At 41.8% G+C, this 17,900-nt stretch overlaps 1 protein-coding gene across 1 annotated transcript in view; it reads left to right on the forward strand.

Annotated features, from left to right (window-relative positions):
• LOC136651492 (band 4.1-like protein 4B) overlaps positions 1-10,895 on the forward strand; it is a 72,931-nt gene extending 62,036 nt beyond the window's left edge. Inside the window, exons 13-16 of the mRNA XM_066627948.1 lie at positions 422-452; positions 6,434-6,467; positions 8,192-8,259; positions 10,589-10,895. Of these exons, the coding sequence (XP_066484045.1) occupies positions 422-452; positions 6,434-6,467; positions 8,192-8,259; positions 10,589-10,736 (281 nt within the window). The 3' untranslated portion in view covers positions 10,737-10,895. The remainder of the gene's footprint in view (positions 1-421; positions 453-6,433; positions 6,468-8,191; positions 8,260-10,588) is intronic.
• The last annotated feature ends 7,005 nt before the right edge of the window (positions 10,896-17,900 follow it).

Below are 17,900 nucleotides of genomic sequence, written 5' to 3' on the forward strand. Positions count from 1 at the left end.
ACTGTTGTGCTGGCCCTCCAAACTGCTTCCTCTTCGCGCTTGGAAAGCAAGTGCTGCTAACAAGCAAGTACAAAGAAGCAGTTTGGAGGACACACAGGAGACAGTTACAGGAGGGCAAACAAAAACATGAGTCATGAGTGTGACAGGGAATTTTTGAACCGTGAATAGCTGAAACCGCAGAAACTGAATCTAAATCTTTGGACATGGGAAGTGGGACTATAAAAATTATTCTGAAGACATTTAAAGGCAGTTAGCAAGAAAAGAAGCTACCATGGCAGGACACTCCTTGAAAGTGACCCTTAAGCAAAACTGCTTTTGGCTCAATTCTCATGCAGGATTTTATGCTATCCATTGAACCTAAAACACTTTTCTGCTTTTCAGTGTAGTAATATTTACTTTTGCTTTTTTGCTCTCTCTTAAGCAAATAACCCTCTGAAAGCACCCCAACTTTGGTAAGTTTGAGCTCACTTTTGCATTGTTTCTTTGATTTGGCATTTGCCATAAGAATACTTTATTAAAAGTCTCTAGTGCAGAGTCACAGCACAGATACTTGCTTTTCTTTCAAACATGGACAGTTTGGGGATCATAGAAAAAAAATCGTCTCACTACAGTAAACCTTTTAAGGTGTTGTAACTGTGATGGTCTCAATTTAACACATGGTTAAGGAGCACACTGCAAGATTATGTACTTTTCCTCCCCCCACCCCCTGGCCTCAAATATGGTTAAGGGTTACAGCAACACCAATGTTAACCACTATTGGTGATAACTAGAATTCATTTGAGAATAGGTTAAAGAAAAACCATGGTTTAAGAGAAAACTGCAAAAGGGGGGGGGAGAGAGATAAGAAATTAACACATGTGGCCCTCCCTAGGCCTCAGAATGCCTTAAAAGGCATACAAATGTCACTTCCTTTTTCCTGAGGAAACTGAGAGTAGCATTTTTAAGCACCATGGAGCCATTCTGAAGCCTGCAGGGGGCATCTCCAGTCACCTTGAGAGGATTTAAAGGGGCTGAAACCATGGATTTCCTTTTCCACAGTGGGGGTTCCAAAAATACATCCCCCACAAGCGGCCCCACCTGTACGTCTTTCTCTCTGTAATTAAATATAATAAACAGCTTTAACTTATTGCAGTTCTGTTCCATCAAGTGTTGCTTTTTCCAAAATCTTAGCAGTTTTGTTTCTTGCAGCCTTCTCAATATGTAGACTTTAATAAATGCCATGTAGATTTAAATAAATTTTAAGCTAAAGGACAGGGTAATAATGTAGCCATTTTTTCCACCAAGGTACAAACACGTAAATCAGGGGTTGATGCTATTGTTAAATCAGTATTTTCTTGTTCAACTTGTTATCTTCATTTTATTCATTCAAAAAGAATGAAATTTGGAATGTATGGACCCAGTGCTGCTAATCGTAAGATGGATATTTTGTACCATGTACTGTAATACACTTTTTAAAAGGATAAATTCAGATTAATAAGCTCTAAATAGCTGTTCCACTTGTAATACAACTGTTTTGAGAAGTCAAAACCAACTTTGGGCACTAACTATGATCCTAAAGAGGCAATGATTCCAAAAAACGCAGAGTAATGAGTGACTGTGAGAATTCTGGCTTCAGTTGATTAAAATGATCTGTCGGCCACTGGCTCAGCTATTGAGGTGTTCTAGAAGGTTAATTCAAGCTGCCTCAAAAGACTGTCTTTAAACAAAGAGATAAATGGGGGTGAGTGGTGTTGGTTGTGGGGTAGCATTATCATACCTGTGATAACTGTTCCTCAGCAGTCAGAGAGAAAGAAAGAATGAGTCCTGGAGGGTACTCTGTCTTTCTTTTTCCTTGGGCTGGCCTTTTCTCCTGGGTCAGCAGTAGGCTGGGCCAGCAGTTTTGCAACTTTCTATTCCAGGAAAAGTGCTATCCATATTCCCCCAAGTCACTGCTGCCTAGTGATTGAGAAGATCATTGTTTAGTTTTGTGAAGCTCAGCTCTCTTTTGCAACCAAAAATCCTCTTGGTAGTATAGCTGAAACAACAAAGGCATTTATTTATACTCTAAACTGGATTTTTTGTTCATAAATTTAATGCCCAGACAAAGGAACACAGGATGTGGAAACCTTGCCTTTAATAATAGATTTCACGGTCAGTCTGGACAAGTGCTCCTTAACTCTGTCCCAGCAGTTGGAAAACCAAGAGGTGATACTCAGCACTGTCTATGATGGGGTGTTACTCACAGAGGAGTTACAGAAAAAGATCCTGGAGCTGTGATGACCCAACAATCTAGCAGAACATAACTGATATCTTACTATAAACGTTCAGAAATGGTAATCTTGCCAGGACATAGCTGGATGGTAATGTTACCACGCCAGGTAACATAAACTTTGCAGTTCTTTTCAAGACTACCTACTCCTGAAAAAGTCAATCAAGCCCAATTTCTAGTTCATCTACTGTTTTGCGTTTCCCAGGGCAGGTGGTTTGGAAAGCCACCACAGAGCTTTGACCACCTGCATGTCTCTGGCAATTTCTGAACAAAACAGTGATCGGTATGGATATCATCCTTTTGGAATGGAAGCACAGCATAGGACAGATGGCATAGGGAATGTGGTTGTCCATAGAACAGCATGAACTGGCTAAGCTCAGAGCCATGGAAATGGCCATGCTGGAGTTTCAAGGTGCAGTTTCAAGGAAACATTCTTGTTTGCATAGATGATATATCTGCAAAGGCTTATATCAATAGGCAAGTGGGCACTAGGTCCACACAACTTCATTAGGAGGCCTGCACCGTTCTCGAATGAGTGGAATGTCACCTCTTGTCAGTTGAGGCAGAATACCTGGCAAAGATATCAGTCAGGTAGTGGATTTCTCTGCCCGTTGCTACAGGAAGCAGGGTGGATTCTTCACCCTGTGGTGTTCAAGCAGATTGTTTACTGTTTTGGCCTGCCATCAATGGACATTTTCATCATGACAGAAAATGCTCAGGTACCAAAGTTCATGTGAAAACAACTGCACCCAGGCACATGGGTGCAAGCAACCTTGAGGCAGATTTCTCCTAGATGTTTTCTGTGCTACTGCTGCTTTGTGATATCCAAGCAGTAGAGAAAGAGTCATTCTTGTGGGCTCATCACCCATGGTTCCTGGACCTTGTAAGTTAGTCATTTGGGGGGCACTGCAGGCTTCTGCTGTCGTGAGGCCTAGTACTCATTTTCACCCACAGATGCTAGACTGACACCCTGAAAGCTGAAAGAGAATGGCTAAGGAGCTTGGTCTATTCCAGTAGCCCCCAGGCCGCAGACCAGTACCAGTCCATGGCCTGTTAGGAACTGGGCCATATAGCAGGAGGTGGGTGGCGGGCAAGTAAGTGAAGCTGTCGGGTTCCAGGTGAAGCTGCTAGTCACCAGGGAAAGGGAGCTGGGGCCCCTTTATGACTCCACCAGAGAGGAAGGAGTGTGGCCAAGAGAGGTTGACCAGTCCCATAAAGCCCAGGGGGGCAGTGTTGAGCAGGCAGTATGGTGAGGGAGGAGGCTGTGAAGCGAACACCCTGGGACCCATCTCGGGGCTGTAACCCCCAGAGGGATGAAAGCAGAGTGATGTAACCCCTTCCCCTGGAGTCTAGTCTGAGGCCTCCCAGCAGCCTCACCCTACCAAAGTCCCACTGGAGAGGACTTGCAAAACCCCCTCCTTCCCAGCTGTTAGTAAGGGCAGCACCCGACAATCTCCCCAAAATTGGTGCCAAAAAGGTTGGGGACCGCTGGTATATTCTGATGAAATACTAGATACCATGTTTCATAGAATCATTGAGTTGGAAGGGACCTAATAGGTCATCTAGTCCAGCCCCCTGCCTTAGGCAGGAAGTCCTCTTAGAACATCTCCAACAGGTGCTTGTTGAGCCTCTGCTTGAATATCTCTATTCAAGAATTTCTTCTTCCTGTAGGGCAGTGTTTGTCAAACTATGGGTTGGGACCCACTAGGTGGGTCGTGAACCAGATTCAGGTGGGTTCCCATTCATTTCAATATTTTATTTTTAATGTATTAGACTTGATGCTACTATGGTCTGTGACTGCATTTGGGGAAACGTTACAGACCTGTTCTTTTAACAAGCTACTATGTATATTCTTTTAATAATGATAGTAAATGGGACTTACTGCTGGGTAAATGTGGGTAGGATTGTTAAAAAATTTTCCTGCTTGATAATGTCACTTTTGGTCATGACATGACTTCTGGTGGGTCCTGACAGATTCTCATTTTAAAAAGTGAATCCTGGTACTAAATGTATGAGAACCACTGCTGTAGGGCTTTCACTTGCAGTGTATAACATTATCTGGCACGCCTTTCTATTTTGGTGTAAAAAGGCAGGTAGAGATTCTAGGATGGGTATCTGTTATAATTACAGTGGGCCCTTGATATCCACAGGGAATCCATTCTAGGACCCCTTGTGGATACTGAATTCTGCATAATTAAATCCATCAGTGGAGGTCCTCAGAACAGTTCTGGGTACAACCATGAGTCACCTTTCCAGGACAACCCACAGATACTGAATTCAGCAGATAATTAAATCTGCAGATAGAGGGCTTCAGAACCCCTCTGGGTGTGACCAGAAATTGCTAGCACAAACCAGAGTCCCTCCAGCAGAGGGTTTTGCATCCAGGAATACTGAAATCCATAGATGCCAAGCCTGTAGATAAGGAAGGCCCATTGTAGTGTTAGATTTTCAGCTGTCTTAACAAAAGATTGAGCACCCTTAGGAGAAAATGTGTGTGAATTTCCATGTAGTCTGGAGGCTGCTGCTCTGATATATCCTGAAGAATAAAGAATGATTGAATGCCTTTTGGGAGCCCTGGGAGAAAAATGATAATTCCTGCTGTGAATTTCTGTTTGTCAGTACACCTGGAGGATATTCCACTCCACTTCTTTCAGATCATCTGTTACTTTATACTTCTGCTTTTGCCGTACAGCTGGTGCATGTAGTGGAAGGATTCTGGGGATGGTTCCAAGTATCCCACTTCTTTCCATTTTGTTGTGCGAACTAAGTTCTGGCTCCTTTTCTTGTATGTGGCCTCTCATTTTTGTTGATATCATACTGATTCCTGTTTTTGTCCATTCTGGTTTCTTGTTGGATGGGTTGAGGAGGTCTACTCGAAGGGTTTCATATAGCAAACTTGGATAACCCTTCCTTTGGGGAGAGTTGCTGGAGGAGGGGCCAACCAAAATAATAAAGAATTATTGAATTCCTTCTGAGAGTATTGGAAATACAGTTCATAGTAAGAATTTCACTTTTTATGTAGAAGTACATATACATGAGTAGTGTGAAAAGGGGCATGCAAGATTGAAGGGGGAGGAAGACAGAGGAAGTTACAAAAAACACCCCAAAAGTGGTCCTCACATTTTGCAAAATGCATAACGTTGCCTGGTGGATTTGGGTATTTTTCACTGAAAGTCAGTGGAAGCTTTTGGGGTGGATAGAGTGAATAGAGAGGTGCTCTTTTCCCTCTCACAGCATCTGAACTAGGCGACATCCACTAAAATTAAGTGTCAGTAGAGTTAGGACAGACAAAAGAAAGTATTTCTTTTTCAGCTTGTAATTAGTCTGTGGAACTCCTTGCCACAGGACGCGGTGATGGCATCTGGCCTAGATGCCTTTAAAAGGGGATTGGAAAGATTTCTGGAGGAGAACTCCATCACAGGTTAAAAGCCAGTCTGAGATTAGTTGGTTGCTCATTCATGAGAGCCGGTAGGAATCATTTTCTGTCATCCAAATTGGCCATGGATGGCAGTTTTTTCATCTACCCCAGACTGGTGAGGGAGGGACAGTGTGTTCCGTACGTCTCATGTTTTAAAAATGTGTTCAATAAAGTGGCCCAAGTTAAACCCAAGTGCAGTCCGGTGTCTTCGTTGGAAAGGGGGTGCTAAGGTAAATAGAATGCCAGATGCAGGGGAGTGGTAGTGAGATGCAAGTATCTTGTGGTCTTGTGTGCACCCTGAGGCATCTGGTGGTCTGCTGTGAGATTCAGGAAGCTGGACTAGATGGGCCCTGGGCCTGATCCAGCAGGGCTCTTCTTATGTTCTTCTGCTTTTTTTATTTTTTAATGGTAGGCTGCAGGGTACAGTTAAGGAGCGAAACTACAGTAGTGCAGAGTTCTCACAGACACAGAGTTCAGCTGCAGTTTGCAATTCCCTAGTCGCTCTTAAAAAAAAACTAAAAACAATCCAGCACACCACATTACGCATTTTCTGCAATGTCTTATTTGGCCCATGAAGCTTATTGTTTGTACTTGTTACAAACATGATCATTTCAGAGGCAGTAGAGGGAAAATGCTGATTTGTTGGGAGGTGCTGCATGCTGTTAACGTTTTCTTTTTCTTGATCAACCTGGTTCACTCATGAATAAGATGAGCTTTTATCATATTCTTTTTAATAACTGCAAAAAATCCTTGTGTCTTTGTTTTAGTGCTAAAAATAATCCAGAAGTCCACAACTGTCAGGTAAGGGAGCTACTTACTTGTTTTATTGCCTTAATTATAGGCACCAATGGTATGATGATCAAAGTTGTTCATCTTTTCACCACTGTCTCTGCCATTTGTGTTTATGAAATGTCTCTTTGTGTTCCTTTTGCATATCTTTCTCATCAACATGCTACTGCTTGCTGAGTAAGTTAGACTAGCAGCGCATGTTAGAGGGATGGAATGAACTCCCTTCCCCATCTGATTAGAGAAAGTAGCCAAGAAGGAAGGTGAGGAGCCAGGATGTGAGTGCAGCATGAACTTGCATGTCTTTGCATGGGGCCAGTTCAGGAGGGAAAATATTGTCTGAACTTGTTCCATTAGGTTACAAGCATAATTTGATAAATCTCACACATTACATTTTTAGGTGTATGCAGAAATGCACACTTGAAAATGTAGAGGTCTGAATAAGAAATAGGTTCAAACTTGTTGTTGCTAACCCTTGTATCATACCTACATGGGAGCTAGGATTAGCTGAGGTTCCTTCAGTGACAAAACCAGGTTTACTCTGTGCTGTGTGTGAGAACTGCTGGACACAGCAAAACCACTTGAGAGATTTTGACATCTTGCTTGCCATCCCCACAGTGCACAGTTTGATTCTAGTTTGGACACAGCAGTGATATACAGTTGGGCCTTATTATCTGCAGGGGATCCATTCCAGGAACCCAGCAAATATGGGAATCCACAAATGTGAATCCTGGCTGTTTACAGTTTGACGAGCAAGTCAGAAGTGTCTTTCTGAGGCCTCTGGCAAGCCTTCAGAGGCCTGCAGAGGCTTCCACAGCCTCAAAAGGCCTGCCTGAGGCAACAGAAAGCCACGTCCAGTTTGACAAGTAAGCCAGGCTTTCCCCCATATTCATGGTGGCCATGGTGAGTCAAATCTGCACAATCCGGATCCCTGGATAGGGGGATCACACTGCACAAATGTGTATATATACAGGAGTCTTGCTGAGGTATTTACGTGCTACCCAGCCTAGAACAACTTTCTAGAATCAAGGAGAGTTGACATGGCCATAGCTATATGAGTGACTAAATGCACTGTGCAGCAATTGCTCCCCACCACATAGATCAGTATTTGTGCCCAGGCCAGGATATTGCAACTGTACAAGAATGTGATAGGTCAGCAGTGTTTATCCTTTTTACCCCACCTAGGGCAAATAGTTTCTCTGAAGCCAGACCTGCACATGCAGCAGAATGAAATGATAGAGTCCTGAGGTGGGAGAATAGACTGTACCACTTCATAGCGCAGGATGTTTTTAATAACCATCACATACAGTATTCCAAATAAACCTCACTGCAATTAGGAAAACTTGCACAGAGAGGTTCTTGACCAATCATCCCCTTCATATGCATGTTTTCTAATTGCAGAAAATTGTGAGTTAACTCAGAGGGGCATTCAGAAATGCAGTCGCCCCATCGATCTCAAGTGATATGGTCTATTCTGCCATCTCTGAGATCTACCACCTCATTTCTAACTACTGCGCCTAGATCCATCCTGAAATTTTCAGAAGAAAATGGAAAAAATTCCATTCATATTTCAAAAGAAATTTCTGAATTTGTGTTTGCCAGGAACTAGCATTTATAGGTGACTCTATAAAGGTTTCTGCCATGAACGTAGAGTAGATTCAGTTTATTCTTTTCTCCCATCAGTTTGTGCCACTAGATTACAAATATTTAAATAACATAGGTTCATGTTTTATTTCTAGCCCCCGTATCACCCAAATATGCACCCTGGCCAGTCTCACTGGCACCCCCATCTTCCTGTGAATCTAAGGTAAGCAGTCTGTCATTATTGGCATTGGTATAAATTGTGCAGTGTAGAAAAAAATAGCTCTTCTCCTAGTTTAGGGAAGGGAAAGCTTTGTACATTTTGTGCATGTACAACATATTGTCTAGTAACTGGCTAAAATTACTTACAAGTTGTGCACCAGGAAGTCCCAGGTTCAGCAGTGACCTGGGAGGACATGAGAATAGATAAGCCACTATTTATCTACAATACACTTACGGTGAGGTGAGATTCCAGAGGTCTGTTCGTAACCTAAAACCACTGCAGGTTGGTACAGCTAGTTCATGCCCACCCAGCACTATTGCCGCTATGTGGAAGCACCACCAAAAGACTTACTAAGCCTCTATGAAAGCACCAACACAGCATTTGATAACTCAGATGTGTGTAAATAGGACCTCCATAAATTGGGGAGTGTGTGTATCTGGACAGTTCTAGTCTTCGTAACATGGTGTTGTAAGCAGAAAGTCAAAGACAAACACAAAAACCAGATTAGCAAGGCTTTTTCAATAAATTGGACTTAAACCAAAACTGGGCTGCCTTTAACCAGAACCGGAACCAAGCTCTTAAGCCTCCTTTTTCAAAGGATGGAAAAAGTTCCTTTCTGCTCCAGCTGTGTTGGAGAAACTATTTCCTAGTGAGCCACGTGAAAGGAGAAGTAGGCAGGCCTCTGATTGCTAGTTAGAGGCTTCCTCACCCACAGACTGTTGTCTAGCAACAAGGTTTGGTATAAAGGATGCTTCAACAGAATAAGCATGATGTTTCTCGTGTTTCCTTGGCAGTTCCTCCTTGCAGCCATTCTACTTGTCACCCACAATAGGGTATTTTTCTGGGTTTTTCATCCTGTTACATGTATATTTCTTGTTTTTACAAGCAAAAATAGTTACAGTATTCTTTTTATACAACTGAATTGCAAGTAAAATAATTGTCTTCCATGAAACCTGTGTCTAAACAGGTTTAAGGTGTGTCTACATTGGTTGCTGAATCACATTTTAGAGTTAGCATTTGAATCCATGAGTCAAAAAATACTGCTGACCTAAACCAGAACTGAACTGAGATTTTTAGTGCTTTGAGAGATCATATATAAAGTCCTTTGAATACTTAAATTTGTACATGAGTGTTGAGGAGGTCACGTGAAGGAATTTTTCTGAGAGGCAACTGAGGTTTGGGAAATGAATTTCCTTGATTTATAGTGATGAAAGCAAAGCAATGTTTGGGGGCAAAAGAAGAAGCAAGGGAAGAAAATTGGTAATATGATTGTCATGTAGTTCTAGTTGTTTCAGTGGCATTTGTGCAGGATGATTTCCTGGCAAATTGTACACAAAGGCTATTGCATTACAAATAATTATTTAAAAAGTCAGTAACTTTTATGAAATTTGTTTTGAAAGTCTGTGTGTCAAATTATTTGTTGTGGGTGGTAGTTGTTGTGGGTGGAATGCAGCCAGGAACAACACCTTTTCAAGCTTTCACTGTAACTTGGTCGTTGTCATGGTTGTGCATTTCTATACCTTATGTCATCCAGCAATGTGAACTGGGATTGTGGGAATACATAACTTGATGATATACCAACATCAATATGTGTTGCTTGCATATGGGGGGGGGTACGAACTCAAAAGAGAAGAGCCGTATTCAGCAGCACTCCCATATTGCCTATTATGTAATCTGGTTAAACTCTCATCTTTAAACAGGGACACTTGAGCACATGCATTTCAGCACATTTTGAAGATATCCAAAATTTACTGGAGAGGCCACTGCACATATAATATTTTTGGGTGCATGTCTAGGATGTTTCAAATGTATTTCTAAGGATGTGTGAGATGGCACACTTTGCAGAACATTTCTTAGGGCTGCTTTGCACACATTTTTCTTTCATGGAAATATCTGTATAGAGAGAAAATTGCTGTACACATCAACTTCCCAGTCTGTATACTTGAGGCAAACATCATTCTACAGTTCACAAGTGATTGTGTGTGCAGTGCTTATATGTTGAGAATGCTCTCCATGTAGGAAAACCATTGGGGAACTCTTTCTCCAGAAAATTCTCCTGCTCAAGTCAAATTGCAGTGAGTGAGAGTTAGGCAAGCAGGCCAGGAGAACTTGAGATAGTGAACTTCTTGTATAATGGTGTCCCATGTATGAGTTCAGCCCTTTGACCCTCACTTAGGTTTGTTCTCTGTTCTTTCCATTCTTATTATCCTCACAACTTCTTCATTTTCATGCATATATTATGTCCTGTGTGGTGATTTCATTTATTTTGTCATTTGTAACTATAATTTTGCTTTTTTGCTTCTCATTCACCATCACTGTGTGTGTGGTTTAGGCCACCCTATCATGATGACAGGCCCTACTGGAAGCCATCCTTATGTGGAGAAGACAGCAATTTGCGATATGTCCAGGAACAGAACCAGAAGAACTTAAGTGGGATGCAGAGCCTATCATATCAGGATAAGCTCATGACAAGCCTTTGAGAAAGCACCATATTTATGTATCATCTCAAATCATATGTATCATCTCAAATCATCGTTGCCTTCCATAAAATTTGTCTGTGCACATTGCAAGTACATTATAAAAATTGTTATGATCCATATATTTCCTTGCAAGTTTATTGTTTAGTACTTTGGAAAGAGCTGAGAAAAATAATCCATTCTACTACGCCAAACTCCAGAATAATAGGTAGCTCCTAATTTTTCTACAACTCAATCATAAGCAATCTTGTGTTGTTTTTTTCCTTGCTATGTGCATTTTACTGTAGCACACAAGGCTTGATAAATGTATTGTTTCATCTGTGAATCAAATCCAAGTATACTGGTGCCTTTTGTTATTGCTTTGACTGATACTGGAGTCAGGAGTCACGATAATTGTAGTTATCTAACGTAATGGCCAGCAATAAAGGGATCCAGTGACTAATAAACGCTTAAACAAAAATCTGTTTTGTTGAGATTCTTGTGCCACAGTTAACAAATATGAGGAAACTACTATTTATATATAATGCATTTGACTGTTGCAATTTTATTGATTATTAATTATGCAATATTTGCTGCTATAAAAAAAAACACCTCAGTTTGGTAAAGCTATTAGCATCTATGCTGTTTCTGTGCTCATAGGCAGTGAATTCAAGACTGGGTCTCCACCTATGCAAGTGCAAAAGATGTTAACTCTGATTAACTGCACACTGCTCCTGTTTGTACTGACTCCCAGGAGCAAGAGAGTACAGGGAAAATCACAAGACCTGGTACTGATCTCACCACACATTGGACTTCAGAGGTCTGAACAAGGACTATCTAAAGGAGGGCTACTTGAACCCCAACCTGGGGGCTGAGTCCGAAGTTCTGACAAATCCACCCGATGCACGGGCCTTACCGTTCTACCTGGGCGCTGCATATAGTTCTCCGTGATTGGGGAACAGGGATGCTCTGGACAGTTGCGTCTGCCCAGAAATGCTGTAGCATGGCCTTCTGGGATGCCAGACAGCAGACACAACTGCCCAGAGCGTCTCTGTCCCCTGATCATGGGTGACTATACATGCACCTAGGCAGAATGGAAAGATGCAGTCTGAAAGGGGACTGCTTTTCCATTGTGCAGCAGCGGTGAGTTTGGCCACTGCTGATCTTAAGGATAGTTTTAAGAATCATATATTTTGAAATGAGATATGAATAAACAAGTTCTATGGAGTTTCTTAAGTAAGTTTGAACTTGTGATGGCTTTGACTCTCCTGAATATGAAAATGGTGCCAGCTTAATGTTGATTTGTCCTTAAAAGCTGTGATAGTCTGAAGTTGATTGGAATGTCTTTATATTTGGGGAATATTTTAAAGTGTTAGTGTTTTTGATATGATTTTAATAAAATCAGAGCAAATATATAAGTTTAATTATTATTAAAAATATGTTTACAGATGCTATTACAATACTTGGTTTGATCTTTGTACAAATGATAATAAATATGACTATTTTCCCATCTTTGGAATTCTGTGTATTCTACATCCTTTTTGTCTACTTTCAACTTTACAAAATAAGGCACAAATCCCCAAATGGTGATTTAAAAAGGGAAATGTAAAACCTCATTTTAAAAATTACACAATGGATCCCCAAAGAAAGGGCATATCCTAACAATATCTTTGAGTTTTTCACATAAATTTCCAAAAGAAGAATTAAAATACAGTGTTGAGGGACTTGAAAAAAAGCATGAAAGCATCTGATTCAAAGCAAAATTTTAAAGGGCTATAATTCAGCCTCTCTTCATTAGAATTTTCTGTATTTAGTCAGTTATGCCCTAATCCTCTTGGTTTTTATGATGAATAGACTTATCGGGGATTATAAAAGTTGCATGTTTTTCACATAGCTTTAAATACAAAGTTGCATCATATGCTCATTTTACTTGTGCAAAAAACGGTGAGGGGAAACCAATTTAAATTTTGTGGGCAATTCTGCCCACAATTCCACTCACTAAAATATGTGCCCTGGAATCAGCTTGTGATGGGGAAATGAATCTACTGTTCCTTTAGACATCTCAGTTCCTGCATCTCTTGTAGTATGATATCAGTTTTTAAATACAGTGTGTATTTTTCAGATTTAAGGTAGTTTCAGCTAGATGTGATTTTTCTCTTTATGTGCTGACTTCAGAACCTAACTCTCACATTGGATGCAATTTCACTCTATAATATAATTGGGCACAGGGAGACCTGAGATTTTCCAAGGTGCAATTAACATTAATACCGTATGAGGAAAAAGTGGTCCCTGAATGGAGGTGACTCTAGCAACAAAATAACAAAACTGCCACTTTTACCACTACCAAGCAAGAAAGGAGGGAGGAGAGGGTTAAAGCTGAGTTTGATACAGGCCCCTACAGCTATCATCTACTGGGTCTGTGTGCCTGTATTATAAATATGCTCAGTAAAATTCATTCATTCATAGAAGTTCCATCTCTAATGTATTCATTTATGTGAATTCATGTAAATTAATTCTTTTTTCCCCAGCCCTCAACACAGTGTCAGAGATGATGTGGTCCTCCTGTCAAAATATGCCTACCCTCACCTACTCTCCTTAAAAAGCAAACACAGAGAAAAATCTTACTCTAAATCTTAAAATTTAGTTTGATTTGATGTTACTAAACATTTACCACAGGAACATTTTTTTGACAGCACCCACTTATGTTGTAATTGCTTTGGACTAGAGGACACTCAGAACTTATACTTTTGCCCATAGGCAAGTCTTTCGAATTACACTGGCTTCCTGAGTTATGGAATCTGCATTACGGAAAACTGCATTGGCACTTTTGCTCAGGTGCTATAACAAGAACATAAGAAGAGTGTTGCTGGATCAGACCAAAGGCTCTTTTAGTCCAGCTTCCTGTATCTTACAGTGATCAACCAGAGTCCTCTGGGAGCACACAAGACAACAGGATATCCTCTATCCTGTGGCCATTCTGGCATTCAGATATAGGCAACCTCTAAACTTGGAGGTTGCATATAGTCATCATGGCTTGTCACCTGTGATGGCCTTTTTCTTCATAATCTGTCCAATCTCCCTATAAGGGCATCTAGGCCAGGTGCTATTGCTATCACAACACCCTACGGCAGTGGTTCTCAAAACTCTCAGGGAGAGGCGCGATAGCTCCACTTTCACATTTAGAAGCCTGGGGAGCCCTGCAGATGCTTGTGCAGGGCTCCCCACACCCCTGGGAGGCTGCAGGAGGCTCTGGGAAATCCAGCCAAGCCCCTGCAGCACCCCTGAGTGATGTGATCCTGGGGATCATGTTGCTGCCTCTTCCCTGCCTCCTTGCTGTTCCTGCCCCTTAAGGGGGCAGAGGTCAGGGCTTTTAGGCTGGGGCATCACAGTGCCCCGGTTTGAAAATCACTGCCCTATACAGAGTTCCACTTATTATTTACACCTTTGGTAAAAATGATTTACTTTCCGGGAATCCTTGAGAAAATGGCTATGGTCCATAACACCAGTAGTAAAGAATATGTTTTGCACACGGAAGATTCCAGGATCAATTCCAATATGTCCAATGAAAATATCTCATTTATGACTGGGAAACACCTTTGCTTGAGAGCTGCTGCCAGACCTGTAGTCAAGGGCAAGTGGAGGTAGAAGCAGAGTTCTGAGGTTTCTACCGCTGTCTGTGTAGTCTTAGTGGGGCATGGCTATGAGAGGTGTCATGTTTAAAATGTACCACTACATCACTGGCTGCTGCCAGTCAGTGTCAACAGTATTTTGCTGGGTGGGCCATTGCTCTTGCAATACAGTTGAATAGGAGCTACTTCTTCTCCAGATAGGGCACCGTGGGGTTTGCTACATGACCACTGGCACACAGTGGTTAGCTGTGTCTCGTTCCTGCTAGATACGGAAGCTTAGAAGTAGGAAATACTTCTAACATCAGAAGTATGGAACATCAGATGAACCAGATTTTACAACTGGTTCAAAATTCGTGGGTTCTTGCAAAACAGAAGGTTAATGGTATCTACATTGTACATGAGGAAACTAGTACTTATCTGTACTTCATGTTTATACTTGAGGGGATATATGTCACATTCCAAGCACAGTTGAGTGTGTCAGAAGCCAGGATAGTTTTGCACAATGTAATATTGCACAGGCACAGAGGGCATGTGACAGAATTTGGGGATTCATTTTAGGAAAGGAAGTTTCCAGGTTTGTAAAAATATGCTTGAAATCTGCTTTGTGTGAGCAATGTCTAGTGAAACCTCAGAAACCAAGCAATAGGGCTTGAATAAATCTGAAATAGTGAAGACTATGGAACAAATTATTGAAAACAAGACATGCAAAAATGTGCCATAGATGGATAGATTAATCATTCAAATGAAATTATTCTGCTTTTATTGACTTGGGATTAAGCCCAAGGAAATCCATAGGGCAGGTACTTGTTCTGTTGGTCTGTGCCCATGAATGTTTAAGCAATGCATGTTGACCCAGATTCTGCAAGAACTGGGGGAAAACCAAGATAGGAAGGTAAGTTGAATAGTAAGAACAGAAACAAGATCTGAAATACATGGATCTAGAATAGGCATAATTGAGGGTGATTTGCCACCCCACCTAAAGGTGGTGAACCAACCCAAAATACATGCAGAAGGTGGCAATTTGGCCCTCCCTCCCCACCTTGTTCCTTCCTCTCACAGTCCCTTTAAGCAAAATAGGAAATGTGGAACATGCTGGTAGCATTCTCAGGAATGTTTAAAGGGACCACATGAGGAAGTAGTGGAGGAAGGTGGGACAGTGGCAGATTTGTGATGAAATACACTCTTAGTCTATTTGCTGCTCTCTGCAACTTGCCTTTTGATGCAACCCACTTTACTTGCTTCATGCACAAGCCAGCTGTGAACTAAAACTTATATTTCATAACTTTTGATCCAGGTTGTGCTGTACTAAATAGATTTGAGAGTATGCACCTGACAGCACAATCCTATTACGCTAAAGTGCCAGCACAGCAACTTCTGCACCAGTGTTAAGTGTCACAGACATTCCATACAGCACATTTGCAGCACCATGTTAGTAGGCAGGCTGGTGGGGAGGCCTGGTGATGCTGCATCTAGAACAGGAGTCTCCAAACTTTTTGGCCAGAGGGCCGCATCAAATGTCTGGCACGGTTTGGAGGGCCGAAAAAAAAATTTAAATATAAAATTTATATAAATAAATGAGAAATGGAACTTAGATGTGTAAATAAATGAATGAATGGGCTCATTCATTCAACCTCTCTGGCCCTTAGGACACCCTCCAGATGCAACAGAGCACAGTTCCAGTCATGTTTGGCAAAGGTGGGCCAGGGGCTTTCAGGACACGAGGAACATGAGAAGCAGACCAGATAGCAGCTACTAGCGGGCCGTACACTGCCCTAGGGCTTGCAGGGCTATCTAGGAGACCCCACCCTGATCAGCTTCTAGAGTAAGCCCTGATACCTAGGCAAGACACAGTGCTGCGCACTGACCAGATAGAGCTCACTGCGGCCGTTCTGCCCCTGGCTGTTGAGACCCTGAGCTAGACAGCTCTGGCAGATGGATACTGGGTGCTGAGGGCAGCCAGGGATGGAATGGATGTGGAAGAGATGTTTCAGGTGAGAGGGTGGATCAGGCCCAGGAAGGGGGCGGGATCAGCACAGCAGGCCTCCCCTTACCCCAAGGAGACCTCCAGCCTGCTCCCAATGAGCGCTGGATACAGCAGAGGTCGTGTGGCCCTGCTGGGCCAGTGCTAGTTAGGATTGGCCTGCTTGTGAGAGTTCTTAAATATATAATATGAACATTCGATCATTTAAACTCCCAACTGCAGTGTGAGCAGGTACAGCATAGACACAGAATTACCACCTCCACAATAACTAGAAGGGCTTAAGGAAATAGGTGAGATTTGGAGCAATTTGGGAACAAATCTCTGCTTTCATAAAAAAAGCTTATCATTAGTAACTACTCCCAACTTTTGACAAGCAGTTTATACATCCTTTTATGGTTCTATGACATCACTTCCAGGAACCAGATGTCTTTTTATTTTCTGTAACATGGATGGATATTGTTATATTAATAATAAGTAATACCACTAATAATGAGAGAGCCCCATGTAGTGGCATGGATAGCGTAGTAGACTTGAAGCTATAGAGTGGAATATAAATGTGGCAAATATATACATAGAACTGTTGCTTTATAGATGTATATCTTGGCTAACATTATTCCTATTAAGATTTATAACTTGTGTTCCATAGCTACACCTTGAACAACACTGAACTTCACCCATTTAACATTGAAGAAAATGGTGGTACATCATTCACAACAAAAAAGTCTGGAAGACACCAGCACCACCACCATCACCACCACCACTCCGGTTTTGGAGCATTTGCTCCTGCTGACAGCAAGGACATTATTCCTGGTGTTCCAAGTCCAAATAGTAAGTCTATGCAATTAATGTCTATGTATTTTTTTTTCATATTTTTATTCCACCATTCCTCCAAGGAGCTCAGGGAACGTAAATGGTTCCTTTCCTCCTTTCGTCCTCACAACAACTCTGTGAGTAGGTTAGTCTGAGTGACTGGCCCATAGTCAACCAGGAAACTTCACGGCTGAGTGGGGATTTGAACCTGGATCTTCCAGGTTGAAGTCGAACACCAGAACCATTGCACCATGATTGTCAAATATGAAGTCCCACAGGCTGGGTACAGCCCATGAATGAGCTTTTTAATGAGACACAAATGATCATTGGGCTCTCCCAGCACCACAATCAGATGCTCATCTGCTGAGCTGTAAAGTGATGTCTCTGCAGAAATGGCACTACCAAAAGGATGGCCCACTTGATAATTGGGTTTTCCCATATCTTGAAAATATTGTCAGGATTTGCATATTTTCTCTTCTGTCATTTGCAGCTAATGATTTCCTAGGTGAGAACAAAGTGCCATCTGGTCATCACTAGCTTAACAATGTCACTTCTAGTCCTCGGCAGGCACCAGATGCTACTCAGTCTGTTGTATGAAACAAGTTTGACAGCCCCTACTCCATCCTGGCTCCCATGATGACTTCTCAGTGTTACAGTGTTTGGAAGGCAGTGGAACTGTACTGGAAAGTTAAATTTTCTTGCCACTCAAGAGCGTGCTTTTTTCTTTTATTATAAATTTATCAAAAATCCTGGATTCATAGCTAATGG

Source organism: Tiliqua scincoides, chromosome 5 (assembly GCF_035046505.1).
Source record: "Tiliqua scincoides isolate rTilSci1 chromosome 5, rTilSci1.hap2, whole genome shotgun sequence".
Taxonomy (NCBI): domain Eukaryota; kingdom Metazoa; phylum Chordata; class Lepidosauria; order Squamata; family Scincidae; genus Tiliqua; species Tiliqua scincoides.